Source organism: Carcharhinus amblyrhynchos, unplaced genomic scaffold (assembly GCF_965287045.1).
Source record: "Carcharhinus amblyrhynchos unplaced genomic scaffold, sCarAmb.v2.hapA scaffold_39, whole genome shotgun sequence".
NCBI classification, from domain to species: Eukaryota; Metazoa; Chordata; class Chondrichthyes; order Carcharhiniformes; family Carcharhinidae; genus Carcharhinus; species Carcharhinus amblyrhynchos.
The window spans coordinates 4,167,513-4,181,889 of record NW_027649780.1 but is presented as its reverse complement, the minus strand read 5'-3'; the positions used below and the strand labels follow the sequence as shown (position 1 = coordinate 4,181,889).

At 48.2% G+C, this 14,377-nt stretch overlaps 1 protein-coding gene across 1 annotated transcript in view; it reads left to right on the top strand.

Moving 5' to 3' along the window:
* Window positions 1-1,138: 1,138 nt before the first annotated feature.
* The window catches only part of LOC145363528 (uncharacterized), a 45,113-nt gene continuing 31,874 nt past the window's right edge, over window positions 1,139-14,377 (top strand). Inside the window, exons 1-2 of the mRNA XM_080218717.1 lie at window positions 1,139-1,227; window positions 3,561-4,669. Coding sequence (XP_080074843.1) covers window positions 3,644-4,669 — 1,026 coding nt within the window. The 5' untranslated portion in view covers window positions 1,139-1,227; window positions 3,561-3,643. The remainder of the gene's footprint in view (window positions 1,228-3,560; window positions 4,670-14,377) is intronic.

Sequence of the window (14,377 nt, the reverse complement as noted above, 5' to 3'; positions counted from 1 at the left end):
GGGATTTTCACAGTAAGTATATTGCAGTGCCATCAGACTTGATCTTTCTCTGCATCCTAGTATGACTGTAACACTACATTCTGCGCCCTCTGGTTTCCTTCTCTATGCATGGTATGCTATGCAGAGCGCTCAAGAAACAATACTTTTCACTGTATGCTAATACATGAGGAATTCATGGAATCCCTACAGTGCAGAGGGAGGCCATTCAGCCCACTGAGTCTGCATCGACAAAAGTCCCACCCAGGCCCTATTCCTGTAACCCCACGTATTTACCCTGCTCATCCTCTGACACCAAGGGTCAATTTAGCACGGCCAATCAACCTAACCGGCACATCCTCGGACTATGGGAGGGAACCGGAGCACCCGGAGGAAACCCACATAGACATGGGGAGAATGTGCAAACATCACACAGACAGCTGGAATTGAACCCTTGTCCCTGGTGCTGTGAGGCAGCAGTGCTAACCACTGCGCCACTGTTCTCTCCTAATGTAAATAGCAGAGATTGGTTTCCACCCAACGACCTCTGGGGTTATGGGTCCAGCACGCGTCTGCTGTGCCACTCTGCTGCAAAATTAAAGTGGAGAAGGTGACAACAATGAATCAAATCAAAGTAAGCCTACTTGTGACACTATTAATTAAACTAAACTGAATGAATCCATCTCAGTGAGAAATGTTGGTCTGTTTGCCCCACACCCACAGGGCTCCATCTGTTTAAAGCCACAAACAGAAAGGTCCAGTTTTTCCCCGGGAGTTTGACACAAAGCAGCTTTCACAATGATGCAGAGTTTCAACCAATGAGGGAGACCCGGCCCCGCCTCTCATTCACTCCGATTGGTCGGAGGACCAGCAGCACCCGTTCGGTCCTCCAACCCCGCCCCTCATTCACTCCGATTGGGTGGAGGGCCAGCCGCTCCCACTGCGTCCTCTGGCCCCACACCCCCGCCACTTCAATTATTCCGATTGGCTGGAGGACCACCCGCTCCCGTTCGATCCTCCAGCCCCGCCCCCCCTCTTCTTATTGGCCCGGAGCTGCCGTCAATCACTGCCCGGGCATTGTGATTTGGAGCATGCGCAGTGCAGCTCATGTCCAGAGACGGACGCTTGTTTTGTCTTCAGGCGGATAAGCGGTGGGGGGGGTCAGAGTTAGGGGCAGTGGGTGGGAGGTGAGACTCCACATACACACACACACACCCAGTGGAGACCTGAAAAGCCAACAAGAAGCCGCAGGTACCGCGTTCGCACCGACCGAGCCCTGTCGTGGGGACCTTTGCCGGTGAAAGGCCCCGTTGAATGGCTGGCATCTTCATGGGGCGGTGCGCATGCGCGGTCGGCGGTGGCCCTGTCAGTTGCGCGCGTGCGCGGTTAACCACGGGGCCCGGGAGCGGCGCGCATGCGTAATTGTCTACTGCCGCAGCGGCCTCGCGCATGCGCCATCATGGCTTGCTGTCAGCAGGCGGGGAGAATGTTGGGAACAAAGGAGCAGGAGTTGGCCATTCAGCCCATCCAGACTGTCCCGCCATTCAGTATGGACGTAGCAGATCACCCATTTCAATTTCAGTCCAAAATATGTGCAAGTTAGGTGGAGTAGCCATGCTAAGTTGCCCCTCAGTGTCCAAAGATGTGCAGGTTAGGTGGATCGGCCATGCTAAATTGTCCCTCAGTCTCCAAAGACGTGCAGGTTAGATGAGTTGGCCATGGTAAGTAGGTGAGGTTATGGGGATAGGCAAGTGAGACAGCCCGGCTAAGATGCCCTTTCAGAGAGTTGGTGCAGACCAGATAGGCCGAATGGCCTCTTCTGCAGTGTAGGGATTCTACGAATATGTGGGGATACGGGGATAGGGCCTGGGTGGAATTGTGGTCGGTGCTGATGCGATGGGCCGAATGGCCTCCTTTCTGCACCGTGGGGATTCTACGATGGTACTATGAATGGTTTTTCATGGAATGATAGAATCGGTCCCAAGTGATTTCCCCCTTATTTTAAAATTGTGTCCACTGAGTTGCCAAAACGTTGTGTGGATTCAAGAAGAAATTAGATGTAGCTCTTGAGGTTGGAGGGATTAAGGGATATGTGGGGGTAAGAGGGGGCATCAGGATTTTGAATTTGATGATCAGCCATGATGATAATGAATGGTGGAGTAGGGACGAATGGCCTACTCCTGTTTCTAATTTCTATGTTTCCATGAAATAGATGCTTTGGCTGATGATGTCACTTTATTATGATAGCATCCCTACAGTACAGAAGGAGGCCGTTTGGCCCATTGAGTCAGTACCAACTCTTAGAGTATCCCACCCAGGCCCTATTCCAGTAGCCCCACATATTTAGCATGGCCAATCCACCTAACTTGCACATCTTTGGGCACTAAGGGACAATTTAGCATGGCCAATCCACCTAACCTGCACATCTTTGGACACTAAGGGACAATTTAGCATGGCCAATCCACCTAACCTGCACATCTTTGGGCACTAAGGGACAATTTAGCATGGCCAATCCACCTAACCTGCACATCTTTGCCCTGTGGGAAGAAACCCACAGAGACATGGAGAGAACGTGCAGACTCCGCACAGACATTAACCCAAGACCAGAATTGAATCCTGGTCCCTGGTGCTGTGAGGCAGCAGTGCCATCACTGAGGTGTTGTTTCTATGCTGTGAGGGTTGAGGACTTAGAGGAGGTTTTGTCAAAGTTCTGGTTGCATCGTACCTATAGATAATCCATCTGTTTCCCACCACTCGATCTCTCTCTCCTTCCATCTCTGTGTGTCTCTCTCTCCTCTCCTCTCCTTTAGCATCTCCTATAAGTCCAGACTAGGTGGCAGTTTCCCTTCCCTGAAGGATATTAGTGAACCAGTTGCTTTTTTATGACAATCCAGCCAATTTTATGGTCACGTTTTACATCCAAAGATGTGCAGGTTAGGTGGATTGGCCATGCTAAATTGTCCCTTAGTGTCCAAAGATGAGCTGGTTAGGTACATTGGCCATGCTAAATTCACACTTAAGTGCACCCACACAGATGCTGGAGTGTGGTGACTGGGAGATTTTCACAGTAACTTCATTGCACTGATAATGTAAGCTGACTTGTGACACTAATAAATTAACTTTATAAACTTTGGACTAGAAAAACTTTAAGGTTAGGTGGATTGGCGATGCTAAATTGCCGGTTAGTGTCCGAAGATATGCAGGCTAGGTGGATTGGCCATGTTAAATTGCCCCTTAGTGTCCAAAGATGTGCAGGTTAGGTGGATTGGCCATGTTAAATTGTCCCTTAGTGTCCAAAGATGTGCAGGTTAGGTGAATTGGCCGTGCTAAATTGTCCCTTAGTGTCCAAAGATGTGCAGATTAGGTGGATTGGCCATGCTAAATTACCCTTTAATGTAAGCAGAATTTTCAGGGTAAATATGTGGGGTTAAGGGGATAGGACCTTGTTGTTGGTGCGGGCTCGATGGGACGAATGGCCTCCTCCTGCACTGTAGGCGTTTGTGATTCTAATGCCTGATCTACAAATTACCAGATCACTGCAGCTCCACTTCACAACCTGCCTTTCTGTGTTTTTTTTTTGTAAGATTTGCGGTCGGGAGCCTGAAACCAGGCACAGCACCAGGAGTTGTCCAATTCTTCATCAACTGGTGATCGTTGGCTTTTCAACATGGAAGGGACCAGCGATCACAGCGGGCAGAAACCGCACACCTGTCCCGAGTGTGGGCGAGGCTTCAGCCGGCTGTCCGGCCTGTCGAAGCACAAGTGCAGTGGCACCCGGGAGAAACCGTGGAAGTGCGGGGACTGCGGGAAGGGGTTCGATTACCCGTCCGAGCTGGAGATCCACCAGCGCACCCACACCGGGGAGAGGCCCTTCACCTGCTCGGACTGCGGGAAGGGCTTCACTAAATCTTCCACCCTGCTGGCGCACCAGCGCACCCACACCGGCGAGAGGCCGTTTACCTGCCCCGACTGCGGGAAGGGGTTCACTCAGTCCACCAACCTGCGGACGCACCAGCGAGTTCACACCAGGGAGAGGCCGTTCACCTGCTCCGAGTGCGGGAAGGGGTTCATTTTCTCGGCCAACCTGCAGACGCACCAGCAGGTCCACACCGACGAGAGACCCTTCCGCTGCCCGGACTGCGGGAAGTGCTATAAAAGCTCTGTGGAACTCATACGCCACCGACGCGCTCACACGGAGGAGAGACAGTTCCAGTGCTCCCAGTGCCAGACGAGCTTCAGGCGGTCGTCTGAACTGGCTGCCCACCAGCAGCGCAGTCACCCCGCAGAGAGGCAGCCCGCCGTCCCGGAGGGCGGGGAGGGGCTGAGTCAGCCCGCGGCCCCGCTGGGACAGCCGGGGGCTCAGGCCGGCGAGAGGCCCTTCACCTGCTCCGAGTGCGGAGAAGGGTTCACTCAGTCCTACACCTTGCTGAGGCACCAGCGCATCCACACCGGGGAGAGGCCGTTCACCTGCTCGGAGTGCGGGAAGGGGTTCGCCCAGTCTTCCACCCTGCTCAGTCACCTGCGAGTTCACAGCGGGGAGCGGCCGTTCCCCTGCCCTGAGTGCGGGAAGCGGTTCACTCAGTCCTCCACCCTCCTCAGACACCAGAGACGCCACTCTCGGGCAAGCTTGTTCATCTGCTCCGAGTGTGGGATGGGATTCACTCACTTATACAACCTGCTGATGCACCAGCAAGCTCACAAATGACTACAGGGATGGGAGTTCTGTGTTGGTCGCGTCCTGTTCTGAAGAATTGGGTTCGTTGGGGGTGTGTGGCTGTTGATTGTTCATGAGTTGCAACCCAGTTGTAAGGGGTAACGTTTTGCATTAAAATCAATTAAGCTTTAAGTTAAGCAGACATTGAGTTGAGTCTTTTAATTGTCTCAAACGCAAGTTGGTTCCTGTTGAAGAGCTCCCTGAATACCCCAGCCTCACAAGAGGTTCATGGAGCTTCTTTGTCACTAACGTTGAGTGAGCGTGCAGCTACAGCAGGCAGTGAAGAAGGTGAATGGTATGTTGGCCTTCATAGCAAGAGGATTTGAGTGTAGGGAGAGGGATAGAACATGGAACGGTACAGTACAGGCCTTCGGCCCTCAATGTTGTGCCCAGCTATGTCCAAATCCAAGATCAAGCTATCCCACTCCCTACCATTCTGGTGTGTTCCATGTGCCTATCCAATAACCGCTTGAAAGTTCCTAAAGTGTCCGACTCCACTATCACAGCAGGCAGTGTATTCCACACCCCAACCACTCTGAGTGAGGAATCTACCTCGGACATTCCTCCTATATCTCCCACCTTATAGTTATGCCCCCTAGTAACAGCTACATCCACCCGAGGAAATAGTCTCTGCACGTCCACTCTATCAATCCGTCTCATCATCTTATAAACTTCTATTAAGTCGCCTCTCATCCTCCTCTCTAAGGAGAAAAGCCCCAGCTCCCTCAACCTTTCCTCATAAGACCTACCCTCCAAACCAGGCAGCATCTTGGTAAATCTCCCCTTCACTCTCTCCGATGCTTCCACATCCTTCTTATAGTGAGGTGACCAGAACTGAACACAATATTCCAAACGTGGTCTCACCAACATCCGGTATAGTTGCAGCATAACCCCACGGCTCTTAAACTCAAACCCCCAGTTAATAGACGCTAACACACTATAAGCCTTCTTCACGGTTCTATCCGCTTGAATGGCAACCTTTGCGATCTGTGGATCTGAACCCCAAGATCTCCCTGTTCCTCCCCATTCCTCAGAACCCTGCCGTTGACCCTGTAATCCACATTCAAGTTTGTCCTACCAAAATGAATCACCTCGCACTTATCAGGGTTAAATCAGATGTTTTACTGTAATTGTACAGGGTGTTGGTGAGGACACACCTAGAGGATTGTGTGCAGTTTTGGTGTCCTTATCTGAGGAAGGATGTCCTTGCAATAGAGGGAGCGCAGAGAAGGTTGGGATGGCAGGTTTGTCATATGAGGAGAGACTAAGTCAGTTAGGATTATATTCACTGGAGTTCAGAAGAGTGAGAGGGGATCTCATAGAAAGTCTAAAATTCTAACAGGGTTAGACAGGGTAGATGCAGAAAGAATGTCCTCGATGGTGGGGAAATCCAGAACTAGAGGTCATAGATTGAGGATAATGGGTAAACCTTTTAGGACTGAGGTGATGAGAAGTTTCTTCACCCAGAATGTGGTGAATATGTGGAATTCACTACCACAGAAAGTAGTTGAGGCCAAAAGATTGTCTAATTTCAAAAATAAATTAGATATTGCTCTTGGGGCTAAAGAGATTGAGGGATATGGGGGGGGGGGCGAATCAGGATATTGAATTCGATGATCAGCCATGATCAAGATGAATGGTGCAGCAGGCTCGAAGGGCTGAATGGCCTCCTCCTGCTTCTAGTTTCTGGTTCTAACCGCAGTACTGTTTGGGGAGTTCAGGATTTTAACCCTGTGACAATGAAGGAATAAAGAACAATGAAGAACAGAGAAAAGTACAGAACAGGAACAGGCCCTTTGGCCCTCCTAGCCCATGCCGGTCATGATGCCCTAACTAAACTAAAACAAACCCTTCTGCCTTTACTCAGTCCATATCCTTCTATTCCCTCCCTATTAGTGCACCTATCCTGCTGTCTCTTAAATGTTGCCGATGTGTCTGATTCCACTGTCTCCTCTGGCAGCACATTCCAAGCACCCAACGCTCTCTGTGTGAAGAACTTCCCGCCTTGCACAACTCCCTTAAATTTTCCCCTTCTCACCTTGAACCTGTGCCCCCTTGTAATTGACACTTCCACCTTGGGGAAAAGCCTCCGTCTGTCCATCCTGTCTATGCGTCTCATAATTTTGTAGACCTCTTATCTATCAGGTCTCCCCTCAGCTTCTGTCTTTCCAGTGAAAACAATCCTGGTTTATTCAATCTCTCCCCATATCCAACACCCTTGAGACCAGGCAACATCCTGGTGATCCTTCTTTGCACTCTCTCCAAAGCTTCCGCATTCTTCTGGTAGCACGGCGAACAAAGCTGCACGCGATACTCCAAGTGTGGCCTTGCCAAGGTTTGATGTAGCTGCAACATGATTTGCCAACTCTTGTACTCAATGCCCAGGCTGATGAAGGCAAGCGTGCCATGTGCTTTCTTAATGACCTTTGCCACTTGTAAGGAAATGTCAGAGGGATACATCTGCACACCCAGATCCCTCTGTATGTTAATGTTATTAAGGATTCTGCCATTTACAGTATACATTTTTTCAAGGTGATGTATTCCCAAGTCCGACTGGTGTGTGGCTTGGAGGGGAACGTCCAGTTGGTGATGTTCCCATACTGAACTTATCCTTCTAGATGGCAGTGGTGGTGCGTTTGGAAGGTGTTGCCTATGGAGGAATCTGAGCAATTGCCTCTGTTCCTTCCGCCCCTCCACTATCCTACCAGGGCAAATTGTCCCATTGCACACCCCCCCCCCCGCCAAAAAAAAATTTTGAACTTACACCTTTCTCCAATTTTCTCTCCCATCTTACGTCGGGTCCTGTCAGCCACGGTCTGGTCTACATTGGAGAGACCAGACGCAGACTAGGTGACCGCTTTGCAGAATACCATAGAACCATAGAAAATTACAGCTCAGAAACAAGCCTTTTGGCCCTTCTTGTCTGTGCTGAACCATTTTTTGCCTAGTCCCACTGACCTGCACTTGGACCATATCCCTCCACACCCCTCTCATCCATGAACCCGTCCAAGTTTTTCTTAAATGTTAAAAGTGACCCCACATTTACCACTTTATCCGGCAGCTCATTCCACACTCCCACCACTCTCTGCGTGAAGAAGCTCCCCTAATATTTCCTTTAAACTTTTCTCCTTTCCCCCTTAACGCATGCCCTCTGGTTTTTTTTCTCCCCTAGCCTCAGTGGAAAAAGCCTGCTTGCACTCACTCTATCCATACCCATCAAAAATCTTATACGCCTCTATCAAATCTCCCCTCATTCTTCTACGCTCCAGGGAATAAAGTCCTAACCTATTCAATCTCTCTCTGTAACTCAGCTTCTCAAGTCCCGGCAACATCCTTGTGAACCTTCTCGGCACTCTTTCAACCTTATTTACATCCTTCCTGTACCTTCGATCTGTCAGCAAGCGGGACCCGGACCTCCCCGTCACGTGCCACTTCAACACTCCACCCTGTTCTCCTGTCCATTCTTGGCCTTTTGCAATGTTCCAGTGAACCCCAATGCAAACTGGAGGAACAGCACCTCATCTGTATCTGTACAGCCTCGTGAGTTAACAACTTCAGAGTGTGAACTCACCCCTCCACCGTCACCCCACTTCCATTTAGTCTATTTCATTTATTCTTACCCATTTTTATTTATATTTTTATTTTTCCACTTCTAACATCTCACTTTCCATCTTGTTTTCCAACATCCCATCTCACCCCACTCGCCCAGCTGCCACATTGCTCAGGTTGTCCTTTTACACTCTGCACCTTCGTCCTGCCATTTACACATTCTGGACATTATTGGCACCATTCTTGGCCTTTATCATCACTATTTAGAAAGAAACCATGGAATCCTTACAGGGCAGAAGGAGGGTATTCAGCCCATCAGATCTGCACCGACAACAATCCCACCCAGGCCCTATCTCTGAGACCCCACATATTTACCCTGCTAATCCCTCTAACGTACACATTCCAGGACACTAAGGGGCAATTTAGCATGGCCAATCCACCTAACCTGCACATCTTCGGACTGTGGGAGGAAACCGGAGCACAGGGAGGAAACCCATGTAGATCCAGGGAGAACGTGCAAACTCCACACAGACAGTGACCTAAGCCGGGAATTGAACCCGGGTCCCTGGAGCTGTGAGGCAGCAGTGCTAACCACTATGCCACCGTGCTGCCCCTTGCATTACCTTTGTCTTTGTCTATACCAGCCCTGTCATTTACACCCTCCCCTCACCCTCATAGTATAACTCTTGTCCGATTTTCCTTCAGCTCTGACGAAGGGCCATCGTGACTTGAAGCATTGGCTCTATTCTCTCTCCGCAGATGCTGTCAGACCTGCTGAGATTTTCCAGCATTTTCTGTTTTTGCTCCTTTCAGAGCTTACCTTGTCCATGACTCATTCCTTTGCTCCTTTACCCCATGTCCACTACAATACTGACCATTCACATTAGCCGATATTGTCAACAGTTCTGCCTCTCTTACTTGCTCTCTCTCTTGTTCTCTTCCCCCCCTCTCTCTTCCCTTTGGCCCCTCCTATTTCTCGTCTACACACCGCCACTAAGTGACCCAAGTTTCCCAAGAGCACCATGTTAGTTTTCACATGTACGCTGACAATATCCAGCTCTACCTCATCCCCAGCCCTCTCCACTCCTCCACTGTTACTAAATTATCAAACTGCTTATCCCACATCCAGTTTTGGATGAGCAGAAATCTCCTCCAATTAAAAACTAGGAAGCCATAGAAAATAAGAGCAGGAGTAGGGCCATTTGGCCCTTCGAGCCTGCTCCACCATTCATTTTGACCATGGCTGATCATCAAATACAATATCCTGATATTTCCCCCCCACTCAACCTCAATATCCCAACAGCCCCAAGAGCTATCTCTAATTTCTTCTTGAAATCACATAGCGTTTTGGCCTCAACTACTTTCTGTGGTAATGAATTCCACACATTCCCCACTCTCTGGAGAAATTTCTCCTCACCTCAGTCCAAAAAGGTTTACCCCTTATCCTCAAACTATGACCCCCTAGTTCTGGATTCCCCCACCATCGGGAACATTCTCTCTGAATCTACCCTATCTAACCCTGTTAGAATTTTATAAGTTTCCGTGCGATCCCCTCTCACTCTTCTGAACTCCAATGAATATAATCCTAACCAATTTAGTCTCTCCTCATATGATAGATCTGTCATCCCAGGGGTGAGCCTGGTAAATCTTTGCCGTGCTCCCTCTCTAAAAAGGACGTCCTTCCTCAGATAAGGACACCAAAATTGCACATAATGCTCCAGGCGTGGCCTCACCAATGCCCTGCACAATTCTATTAAAACATCCTTAATCCTACACTCAAATCCTCTCGCTATGAAGGCCAACATACCATTTGCCTTCTTTACTGCCTGCTGCACCTGCATGCCTACTTTCAGTGACCGATACTTGAGAACACCAAGGTCTTGATAAGTATTGCCCTCTGTCAATTTGTACCCATTTACATAATAATCTGTCTTCCCGTTACTGCTACCAAATTTGATAACCTCACATTTATCCACATTATACTCACTCTGCAATGCATATGCCCACACACTCAGTCCAAATCATCTGAAGCATCTCTGCATCCTCCTCAAGGACCCACCCAACTTTGTATCATTTGCAAATTTGGAGATTTCGTTCCCTCCTCCAAATTATTAAAATATAACGTGAACAATTGGTGTCCTAGCACAGATTCCTGCAGTATCCGACTAGTCACTGCCTGCTACTCGTATAAAGACCCATTTATGCCAACTCACTGCTTCCTATCTGCTAACCAGCTTTCTATCCATCTCAAGACATTACCCGTAATCCCATGTGTTTTAACTTTACATAATAGTCTTCTATGTGAGACTTTGTTAAAAGCCTCCTGAAAGTCTAAATAAACCACATCCACTGGTTCACCTCGAACAACTCTACTCTTCCATTTGGACTGTGGGAGGAAACCTCAGCACCCAGAATAAACCCACACACACATGGGGAGAATGTGTGCAAACTCCACACAGTGACCTGAGGCTGGAATTGAGCCCGGGTTACTGGCATTGTGCCACCCAAATGTGCAAGGTTACAGTAAAAGGGCCTAGGTAAGACTTGCTGTTGGAGAGTCAGAGGTGGAGAGACTCTTCCCGCTCAAAAAAGACAGTAGGACTAGGGGGCACAGCCTCAAGATAAAGGGGGGGTGGTTTAGAACGGAGTTGAGGAGGAACTTCTTCACTCAAAGGGTGGTGAATCTCTGGAATTCTCTGCCCGTTGAAGTGGTGGAGGCTGCCTCGCTAAATATTTTTAAGACGCGGGTTGATGGGTTTTTGATAAGAGAGGGGATTAAGGGTTATGGGGAGAGGGCGGGAATGTGGAACTGAGCCACGACAGATCAGCCATGATCTTATTGAATGGCGGGGCAGGCTCGAAGGGCTAGATGGCCTACTCCTGCTCCTATTTCTTATGTTCTTATGTAAACTCAAAGGCCTTCTTCTGCACTGTAGGTATTCTGTATTCTAGAGTAAGAGAGAAAGATAGCTACTAATATACAGTCAGACAATAAGAGTTTCTATAGATATATAAATAGAAAAAAAGTTAACAAAGTGAACTTTGGTCCTATAGGAAGTGAGTCTGGGGAATTGCTGGTGGAAAACAGGGTTATGGCATATGATACAAACAGGTATTTTTCATCAGTCTACACTATGGTGGACACAAGTAACATCCCAGTAATAGCTGAAAATCAGTAAATGCAAGGGATTGCATGGTGGCACAGTGGTTAGCATCGCTTCCTCACAGTATGGAGGTGCCACGGTTGCACTGGGGTAAACACAGTAAGGAGTCTCACAACACCAGATTAAATTCCAACAGGTTTATTTGGTGGCACAAGCCACCAGCTTTCAGAGTCTCGCTCCTTCATTAGGTCGCATTCACAAACAGGGCATATAAAGACACAAACTTAATTTACAAAATAATAAGAACATAAGAACATAAGAAATAGGAGCAGGAGTAGGCCATCTAGCCCTTCGAGCCTGCCCCGCCATTCAATAAGATCATGGCTGATCTGTTGTGGCTCAGTTCCACTTTCCCGCCCTCTCCCCATAACCCTTAATCCCCTCTCTTATCAAGAACCCATCAACCCGCTTCTTAAAAATATTTAGCGAGGCAGCCTCCACCACTTCAACGGGCAGAGAATTCCAGAGATTCACCACCCTTTGAGTGAAGAAGTTCCTCCTCAGAGGTGGAGAGACTCTTCCCGCTCAGAAAGGACAGTAGGACTAGGGGGCACAGCCTCAAGATAAAGGGGGGGTGGTTTAGAACGGAGTTGAGGAGGAACTTCTTCACTCAAAGGGTGGTGAATCTCTGGAATTCTCTGCCCGTTGAAATGGTGGAGGCTGCCTCGCTAAATATTTTTAAGACGCGGGTTGATGGGTTTTTGAATGGTTGGAATGCGAGTCTTTACAGGTAATCAAGTCTTAAAGGTACATTATTTGTAGCTTTAAGACTTGATTAGCTGTAAAGACTCACATTCCAACCATTATTTTGTAAATTGTGTATTTTTTATGTGCCCTGTTTGTGAACAGAACCCCCACTCATCTGATGAAGGAGCAGCGCTCCGAAAGCTTGTGGCTTGTGCTACCAAATAAACCTGTTGAACTTTAACCTGGTGTTGTGAAACTTCTCCCCCACAGTGCCAGGGACCCAGGTTCAATTCTGGCCTTGGGTTACTGTCTATGCGGGGTTTGCACCTTCTCCCTGTGCCTGCATGGGTTTCCTCCGGGTGCTCCAGTTTCCTTCCACAAAGATGTACAGGTTAGGGCCATGCTAAATTGCCCCTTAGTGTCAGGGGGAATAGCTGGGTAAATATATCGGATTACCTGGATGGGGTTGTTGTTAGTGCTGGCCCAACAGACCGAATGACCTCCTTCTGTACTGTACTGTAAGGATACTGCGAGGCCTGGATAGAGTGGACGAGGAAAAGATGTTTCCATCAGTAGGGAAAACCAGAACCAGAGGCCACAACCTCAGGACGATCCTTTAAAGCAGAGATGAGGAGGAATTTCTTCGGTCAGTGAGTGGTGAATCTTGGAACTCTTTGCCGCAGAAGGCTGGGAGGCGAGGTCATTGAGTGTCCTTAAGACAGAGATACATAGGTTCTTGATTGATGAGGGGGTCAGAGGTTATGGGGAAAAGGCAGGAGAATGGGGATGAGAAAAATATCAGCCATGATTGAATGGCGGAGCAGACTCAATGGGCCGAGTGGCCTAATTCTACTTCTATGTCCTATGGTCTATTGGTTATAAATACTGACACAGACCGATTGATCTGCCTGCTCTGGCCCTTGTGCTGTAGACTCAATGGAACAGAGACAAATGTATTTATTTTAGATCTACCTGTAATGGTAGATTTACTTTCCAGGATAAAATAAATGTCCCTCATCAACTTTTGTGAATCATTTCAGTAGAAATGTGCTCTCCCAGGCTCAAAGAGCATCAGGTGACATTAATAAATCAGATCAAATTAAATCAACAAAGGGTCATCCAGGCGCAAAACGTCGGCTCTATTCTTTCCCCACACATGCTTTCAGACCTGCTGAGATTTTCCAGCATTTTTCTGCTTTTGTTTCATATTCCAGCATTGGTGGTAGTTTGCTTTTACCTTTTTCTTCTCCTCTGTGCGCTCTATGAACAGTACGTTTTGTCTGTAGGGTGCGCAAGAAACAACACCGTATCGCTGTACAATGTGACAATAATAAATCAAAAAAATCGAATCAAAGTCAGGGGGTGTGCACTGGAACATTCTCACTCCAGTCAGATCTTTTCCAGTCTTCCTGATATTTTAAAAGTTCAGAAGGAGAAGGGACAGACAAACATTTCTCCTTCCCGATTCCAGGGCTGATAAATTTCACGTGTTGAGGAACTGAGTGACTCTTCCAGGTTTTGATGTGATGTTTGGTTCGAGATTCTGGTCTGGAAATCCTCCTCCTCGACTATCCTGTAAAAAGAGTTTACAAAAGCCATCATTGCCCGTTCAAAAATTCACAACAGACAGTTTCTGTGGCCTTCTTTTCCCTCTCATTCCCAAAAATTATAAATCTTCACGGGCACACTCGCCCTCCATTTTCCCCCTGCTGTGCCTTATAGATTCTCCTAAAGCTGGCAATTCACATGTACACTGGACTAAAATTATGTAATAAGAACATAAGAACATAAGAAATAGGAGCAGGAGTAGGCCATCTAGCCCTTCGAGCCTGCCCCGCCATTCAATAAGTAATATACTGTAACAATATTACTTGAGACCATTGAAACCCTACAGTGCAGAAAAAGGCCCTTTGGCCCATCAAGTCTGCACTGAACACAATCCCACCCAGGCCCTACCCCCATATCCCTACATATTATACCCACTAATCCCTCTAACCTCTGCATCCCAAGACACTAAGGGGCAATTTCTTAGCATGGCCAATCAACCTAACCCCGCACACCTTTGGACTGTGGGAGGAAACCAGAGCACCCAGAGGAAACCACACAGACACAAGGAGAACGTGCAAACTCCACACAGACAGTGACCCAAGACGGGAATCGAACACAGGTCCCTGGAGCTGTGAAGTAGCAGTGTGAACCACTGTGCTACCATGCCACCTGCTTCTAGTTTCTGTGTTTCTATTTCAAAATGAAATTGGATGAATGGCTGAAGGAACTAACCATGCAT